This window comes from Gavialis gangeticus, unplaced genomic scaffold, assembly GCF_001723915.1.
Source record: "Gavialis gangeticus isolate Ggan-Ray unplaced genomic scaffold, GavGan_comp1, whole genome shotgun sequence".
Lineage (NCBI taxonomy): Eukaryota > Metazoa > Chordata > Crocodylia > Gavialidae > Gavialis > Gavialis gangeticus.
Genome location: NW_017729032.1, coordinates 199,790,811 through 199,799,573, shown reverse-complemented (window position 1 = coordinate 199,799,573; position 8,763 = coordinate 199,790,811). Strand labels below are relative to the sequence as shown.

Below are 8,763 nucleotides of genomic sequence, written 5' to 3'. Positions count from 1 at the left end.
TGACTTAGTTACACTACAACACGGAATACACTATAAAGTAATAATCATAGTTGGGTAAGCAGCAAATTGAGGCCAACTATTTGACCACTAACAAAATCAAATAGTCCCTTGGAACATTTCAAATAAGACCTATTCTATATTCTTATTTTGGATATATTTACATTATTTTCAGAACCTGAATGAAGGGCAACAATGTGAAAGCTACACATATTTGCCACCGTGTCTATCTCACACTGTGCAAATTAACCAGTCTTGCCAAGAAAGAGGACCATATGAACTGATGAAAAGAGACATGAGAACAGAATGAAACTGAGCAAATACCTTAGCTATCCAGATGATCCCATGTAAGTTTAAGCCTGTCTCCATGTTTAGTCCAGCAAGTTTTTAGCAATTAATTATGAGTATATTTGCTTGAAAAAATTACAATGCTTGCCACAGAATGTCTTCTAAATCTCATACATTCATCTTCTCTATACACACTAAGTTGCTATGCTGGCATGCCTCCCCTTGGATAGGACTATAATTAAGATTTTTAAACTATAAATTTCATAACAGTAGAACCAAGCCAAATTAGATGTATACCACACAGTAGAAAATGCATAAAGCAAGCTCTACAGTTAAATTTTTAAAAGCCATTTTAAAATTGTTTAAAATCCAGTCATTTATTTAGTCAATAAGATTTACCCTAGGCTGCACGCACAAGAAAACACCATTTAATCTTCCATGCACGTTGCTGTATGAGTGGAATGGGAAAGAACTAATCTATAAAAGTAGCAATATAAGGTACACATCTAAAAATGAAACACTTTAAAAAATAGATAAAGAATATCTTAACTGTAATGTCTCTGGAATTCAGATAGAATGATTCTGTAGGTATTGATCTTTTCTTACAGATGTGGCAAACAGGATTGTACAGCTAACATAACCACTATATAGCAGAATCTAAATTAGAGGGGAAGTGAAAGTATTTTCCAAATTATTTTCTTCTTACAGCTATGTACCAAAATACAGTATTTAAAAAAAACCTGTAAAAAAACCCCAACAACCAACCTAGGAAGTAAAGAATCAGTCCAAAGGAGGAAAAAATATTTTCATGAGAAAACTGTTCATTCTTATATCCCTATTAGGCATTCACCTATATTATATTTATTAAATACCACTAATACACACACACACACACACACACACACACACACACACGTGCACATTTAATGCTGCAAATAATCCAAAAGACATACACTATAATGTGATATTTTGTATTAGACCAACTAAAAGAGTTGGAAAAATTGTATGCACTTACAGTAGCTCAAGAGATTTGCTACTGTTCTGACATTCCACAATATTAGGACTTTAAACTTTTATAACAGAGAAAATTCTAGAAGGCAGTGATGGAGAACAGCACTTTCAGATGGCAATATATGACTACATGGTCTGCAAGCCCATATAACAGCTGTCCTTGCAGTTCTAGCTTTCCCCAGGTGTGGGAGTTTTTTCCAACAGCTGAAATCAAAGCAGAGCAAAAACACTGGCTCTGCTTCTTCTCACACTCTCCCACACTGCTTGTACCCAAGGAAGGTCATGTAGCCACCCCCATTCCACCTCTCTACTGCTCTAATTCAGTAAAAAACTTGGAGTGGGATGAAATTCTTCTCCTTCTGGGAAACAGGAGTCCAATTCTTTCTTCCTCTCACATCAAAGAGACTCAACTATTTTTTGCATGGGACAGAGAAATGTTTTAATTAATACAAAGGGAGAAGGTTGCCTCCTAAGGACTTAGTCCACCTGTTCAAGATCACATAAACATTCCTGTGGCCAGGAGAACAAATGCTTGCATGGAAAATGTTAAACAGCAGCTAAAAATATGTTACTTTTGTAATCAGGGATATAGGGCTGCTTTTTTATCTGAGCCTAATTTGCACAAAATGAACTTTTCCAACCAGGAGATCTTACAACACCTTCAACTCTCCATGAAATTAATTTTAATTTCCACTGCAGATAAATTTTACAATCTTCTCATTCTCCTATGCCTGAAGAAGGGTGTGTGCGCCCAAAATCTTGCAAATAAAGATTTTTTTTTGCAAATATCTAGTTGGTCTAATAAGAGATATCACCTCTACCCAGAGTTCTGATTACTTTTATAATATAATTAGCAGCTCAAAGGAGAAGCCAGCCAGCACTATGTGAGGCATTATGCTCTCCAGAGACCACAGCTCAAAACTTCTGTCTTAAGATCAAGTGCAACCTGTTCTGTCACCACCTTTGGCCCACAATCCTAATAGGATCAACTGAGCTTTGGAAGGGAGAGGGTTAAAGGGAACAGAACTTAAAAATCAAAATCAGCATATGTGCAACATCTTCACCTCAGCTTTAAAAAACATTTTAGTTCCAAGGATGGTAAATTTAAACCTATACCTGACCCACTATGGATTGCGACTTATGAACAATTAAATCGTTAAATTTAAAGACACATCTTTAAAATACTAATACAGGGGATTTGTTTGCAACACTGTTATTTTCTGTTTAGGTATTATGGCTGGAAAACGGCCTGCCTTCAAGTAGATGCCGCACGGCATCCACAAAGGAGAGCTTCCCTTTCCCACTGTGTTCTTGTCAGACTCCTATGAACTCTGAACAGAAGATCAAAAACCCTCTTTTCTGCAGCACTGCAACTTGAAGAACTGATCTCCCTGCTCTTAAAATCCTCTCTTTAAAACAACACAGAAGGACCTTCAACCAGTTGTTTTACCACTGCTCAGTTATATTCCAAAACTTATGCAATGTAATCATATTAGGAAAAATAAACATATCATTTAAGAACCAAATAAAAAGGCACTAATGGATACCTAGACGATTCACTCCTCTACAGAAAACCCATTTTGAATTCTAATCCAAAACCCATTTCTTTTAAGCATGAAGCCAAATAATGGGCTCAGATTTCCATGCAATCTATTTGTATGAGCTATAAAAGGAAAAAAATAAAGGTGAATAACTGTACAGCATGACTTTTGGCCGCTTTTTTTTTAATCTGCTGTTTTGAAACAGATGCACTCACTGTAGAATTGTGATTAGGAAAGAAATGACTGTTGAATTTTTATTACAACTTCCTGTAAGGACAAGAAACAGTAACCCTAGGCATTCAAAGTATACTATGAATAAGGATACACGAGCACATAAAAAGCATTTTTTATCTCTGCTTCTAGAATTTTTCTGCCATGCTCAGACATTTGAGAAAAAAAGGTGTAAGGGGAGAAAAAAGGAAGCTATCCAAATAGTCAATATTATTAAATAAAACTGATTTGGAAATGAGTAAGCTAAACACAGTATGAAATCAGAGTAAAGCAAGTCTTTTCATTAGCACCCTGCAGCTCTTGTGTAGTTAAGGCAGCCTCATTTACCATTTATCCTAAAAACCCTGATTCTCAGACATCTCGCCAATCAATAAATTCTGCTCCAGAATTAAGCTTAGCAAATAGTCACATGTATTGGGGACATTTTGTATATTTGATGTCATTACGAAAGAAAACCCTATAAAGAGAACTCCTTCTGTATTTTGGTAAAAGCTTATTAGTGTCAATCAAAAGTGTTTTGTGTTCTTGTCTCTTTACACTCCAAGTCATAACATCCTATAGAAATCTGAAGGGTTCCCACCACATATTTTCTTCTGCCTCTGTGGCTCTCATGACCCTTGATAAAGGTTTTACTTTGCAATCCCCAGCCTTGCAGCTGTAGGAAGATGGGCAGCAAGATGGATCACAGGTGAGCAATGCAGGACTTAACTCTTCCAGAGATAAGCATGCTGCCTCAAAGCTACCCCAGGGAAGACTCACTTTGTAGTAAAATTTTACAAGACATTAACTCATAACATTGGCATATTTAGTTTTGAAATTTAAGGGCAAAATCTCAGAAATGCAACCTAAAAAAACAGCCAGGTTTTTTTTTCCATAAGCATTCACTAGATTTTCAGTTGTCTGGATTCATAAGGGCCAGTTCTCTAATCCTCACTAACCAGGGGCATCTCCAGAAGCACAAACAAGCATAAAAGGCACCTCAAGAAATATTCCTAAGGTTGTTCTCTAGATGCAGATAGTGGTCCCAATGGCTCCATCCAATCCACAGCAGAAGGGAGGGGATATGACTAGAGCCTGCTCTGCCCTCTCTTGCATTCTGACAATAAGTCCATTCTGCTTTAATATACTCTAGAAAGCTAAAACAAATGCCAACAGAGCTAATGACACGTCTTAAAAAATAGAAGGAAGAGTAAAAATTATGCTAAGGGCAATGAGGAATCAGATTCTGCCTATCTGATAGACTATGTTGTTCAAAAAGTATCGAGACTGATGCTGTTGGAAACAAAATATTTTATTTACAGGGGTTTCAGCTTAATCTCCTTCTAAGCATGCTTCTGCAGCCACACACTTCTCCTATTTCTGCCATTGTTGGAAGCACCTCCGATAAGCCATTTTTGGAATCACTAAAAGTTGCTCAGTCATATTTTGTTTTATGGTTTCCACATTACAAAATCTTCCTTTCAAGGTTTTCTTTAGTTGAGGGAAGAGAAAAAAGTCACATGGGGCCATATCAGGTGAATATGGAGGCTGTGGCAGTAGTGGGATATGGTGTTTGGCTAAAATTTGGCTAAAAATTGCTTCACAAGCTCGGCTGAGTGGGCAGGTGCATTGTTGTGGTGAAGCATCCAAGAGCCGGACACCCACTTTTCTGGTCATTTAATTCCCAAATCACCAGTTAGAATTGAAGAACACGAACCAACAGAAATTCCAACTTCTTCTGCTCTCTCTCAGATAGTCGATCACCTAGCATTTCAAACCAAACTGCGAACCGCTGCCACCTTTTCATCGTTTTGTGATGTTGAAGGGCATCCAGAACACTCATCACTTTTGACGGATGATCGTCCTTCTTTAAACTGATGATACCATTCAAAAACTCTTACACAGCTCATAGTGTCATCAGCAAATGCTATTTTAAGTAATTCAAATGTTTCACTTGCCATTTTCCCAATTTTCATGCAAAATTTAATGCGCACACATTGTTCTGGACACTCTGACATAACGAAAGGGGACACAAGACACAAAAGATCTTATTTCAACCGCTGGCCACAGAAACCTGAGGAAACACCATGAACTGCAAACCTGTCCAGAGGAGTCCCAACACGTTAAGCAAAGCCACACCCCCCACCCAATACTTTGTACCACCACTACACCTTCAGTCTCAATTCTTTTTGAACAGACCTTGTATTTGCAGTTCCTTTTGAGATCCACTGCTCTCCCGGCTTGTCTAGTTTTGTTACAGGGGTTTGTGCAAGTGATCATGCCATTAATAAAACTGGAAGTGTATTCAAGTCTTCCTTCATTTCTCCTTGCAACATTCTCTCCTTTCTTTATTCTTTCTGTTATTTTCAAGAAATAAAGAGAACAGACAGGCCAATGCATACTCTATGGAAATGTTCATCATTTGATGGGCTTCAGGTGACTGGAACAGCTCCATTAGTCAAACTCAGCTAGAGGCACAGGTGCCACCAGTAAATGAATGGAAACCTGAGGGTTTGGAAAAGCAGCCTCACATCCTCCAACAGACTGTCACAAGAGATGCAAGCCTGGTTTTACACAACTTCTCTAGAGGCCTGCATCTATTTTTCCTTATTCAGACATTTGGGATACCATTTTTCTTTCTAAACCAATGCAACTGCTTGGCCTACAGTCTGTAGGGTTTGTTTTTTTTAATGGGATTAGTGCTTGTGAAATGTGCTGGCTTGACAGGCCTGCAGATTTAAGTCCTCTGTTTATCCAGAGTACAATAGAAATATAGAGGTCACTCATGAAAAGACAGCATCTGTGTTTACCACAGTTTCTGCAGTTCTCCAACTGAACATGTAGAAAACATACTGTGCAGTAAAACTTAAAAAGGGTGACTTTTTAAACTGTGACAAGAGTACAAACTTGGTCACCTATATCCCCAAACCCTGGTCCAATGGAACCACCTGTAAGATGACAATCCAGTCTTCCTGCCTATTTAAATCACTCAGACTCTGTTGTGCCTGCCACCAAAATTGTCAAATAGTGTCAGTTGTAGTTCATTTGGATACCGCTTTAAGAATGTATTAACAGATTAATCTTGTGGGGTTTTTTAAAAAATAGGGAGCTAAATGAATCTCTACAAAAATGCAGAGCATCATATACACGTGTGTAAATGATGATTACTATCAATGGACAATTTCTGTCTAGATATTCAAGTGGAATACTATGACATCTAGTTACAGTATTTCAAAGCAACTGTGTACATTACGGAGCTATTAAAATGGTAATATGCTAAGCTTTCCTCAGTCTGAAGTGACAGGCTTGTTGCAGTGTACTGCATCAATGATGTGCAGATTAAGGTCTTTAAAAGTACATAGCGGGGGCCATTATAGAGTATTGTCACCATCTACCACTAAAAAAAGTCTTTCATCTGCAGCTCACTGCCATGATATACTGCTTTTGCTGGTGATCCACAGAAAAACAGACCAGGTTGCTGCGAAAATCTCAAGCATCTGGGGTTTGAAAATCCAGAGCCCCTTTACTCCAATGTCACAGCTCAATTAATGTATCTGGGTCAAAAAGAACTGGTTACTAGAGTCTGATTTTAGTTGCAAATACCTGACAGATACAGACACACAGATGAAAACAGAAAACATGCCACTGGCTTTTATTAGGCCCTTATTTTTAATTTTAGAATTACAGCATTACCAGTTGATTGTTCCAAGTCATACAATTTTCGTAAGAGGCTTGCCTTTCTGAGCTGCTTGCCAGCTAAGCTAGACGCACAATTTGAGAAAAGGGTTGGAGAAAACCCACCCAGCAAAATCTCTCAGAAAAAAACAAACAAACAAAAAACCATTCTCCCCCTCCTTACTGGCTAATAGTAGCCAGCCACAGCCAACAGGTTAGCAGTTCCATCCCAATATCAGCATTGCAGGTTTTACTTTCGTAGCATAACACATTTATAAGGATGATAATCTAAAAAAATGAAAACATGGTTATTGGCATGCCTCATCCCTGCAGTGCCTCAACAGAAAAAGACTGGTGGCAGATAAGACACAAACCATGGCTTCAAAAGGGCTAGCACCACTAGGAAAAATCATCTACAGGGCTCCATGAACATGTTGTTAACTAGCATCTCCTTGCTGCATTTCACGGACAACAACTGCTGCCAATGGGTGCCGCACTGAAGTTGATCATTTTCCATCTCCACATGGCACTTACCAAAAATCTGAGCACAGGGGGTGTGCAGCAGATAGAAGCTAGGCAAGGAGTCTCTACAATACAATGCAGGGCTTGGACTCTTCCCCCCAAGAAACGCATACACTGCTCCTGGCTCCAAATGAACACATAAAACCCAACCTGGTTGTATTCTCACCCCGCTTCATCCTCCACTATTCCAAACTACATTTCCCCTCCACAAATGGACTGTTCAAAACAGAAGCTGGGAGAAGGGAGATGGAAACCAGGGCTGTGGTTAAACTACCAATTCCCTTCCCATTTAGTGCATCAAGCACTCAAGCTTCTCCTTTATAGGACCTGGCTGGGTTTGTAATTAAGCACCAGGCCATGGACTTCAGGTGTTTGGGGTGCAATGAGGGGCAGGAAGCCACAGCTCCCTTAGATAGGGGAAATGGCTGGGCTCTCTCTGCCTGCCCATGAGGATGGAAAAGAGAAGGAGGCTTTCATTCATTCATTCATTCATATATATATATATAAAAATTCAGTATATATATGAAAGCCCTCTTCTCCCCATATATAAAAGCCCTTGTGTGTACACACACACACACACACACACACACACACGAAAGCCCCCTTACTATATGTATATATACATACATGAAAGCCCCTCTTACTATGCAGACACTCACACATATCCATACAGACATGAAAGCCCCCCCTTCCTACACACACACACACGCGCGCGCGCGCGCGCGAAAACCCCGAGATCGAGATATAGATAGTTAGGGATGACATAGCTGGGACTGGGGCTGGTCCTGCTCTGAGCAGGGGGTTGGACTAGATACCTCCTGAGGTCCCCTCCAACCCTCCTTTTCTATGATTCATCCCTGCGTAATAAAGCAGCTCATGGCAGGGCTACCCAGAGCCCCATGACCCCATGTCTTAACATGACAGACACCCCAACTTCCACCTTCCCACCCCTCCCCCACACACACCCGGCAAAGCCGGCTGTGGGCACAGCCCAGTCGACCCTGAAGACGGCCGGGAAGGGCTGAGGGGGGTGGGGATGAATCCGTGCCATCAAGGCAAGAGTCAGCAACTTTCCCTGCGGACCAGCTGCCCGGGGCTTTACGCTTGCTTGCTTGTCAGTGGCAAGCTGCCCCCTCCCTGGGCAAGCCGGTGCGATGCGGGGGAGCCGCGAGGACGCGGTCCACCCTCCCCTGCCGCGGCTCCCCCGGCGCCCGAGCCCTGGCGCAGCAAACAGACGAGGCGGCGGCGGCGGCGGCGGCGGCGGCAGATCCCGGTGCAGCGCAGCGGCCTCACCCCGCAGCCTGCCCCTAGCACCCATGGGGCCAGCCCGGGCCGCACTCACTCACCCAGAAGACGAAGGAGTAAATGATGAGCAGGGTCTTGAGACACGTTATCACGGGTTTGGTCTCCATTCTCCGCGATGCCATAATACTGAGCTCCCGGCGGCGGTGGCGGCGGCTGCTGCTGGGGCTGCGCGGGGCGGGAGGGGAGGGAGGGCGCGGGGGGGCCGGCGCTGGGC

The 8,763-nt window shown here is 41.4% G+C and overlaps 1 protein-coding gene across 1 annotated transcript in view; it reads right to left on the bottom strand.

Annotated features, from left to right (window-relative positions):
- TSPAN7 (tetraspanin 7) overlaps nucleotides 1-8,737 on the bottom strand; it is a 192,264-nt gene extending 183,527 nt beyond the window's left edge. The window contains exon 1 of the mRNA XM_019525142.1: nucleotides 8,591-8,737. Coding sequence (XP_019380687.1) covers nucleotides 8,591-8,671 — 81 coding nt within the window. The 5' untranslated portion in view covers nucleotides 8,672-8,737. The remainder of the gene's footprint in view (nucleotides 1-8,590) is intronic.
- Nucleotides 8,738-8,763: the final 26 nt, after the last annotated feature.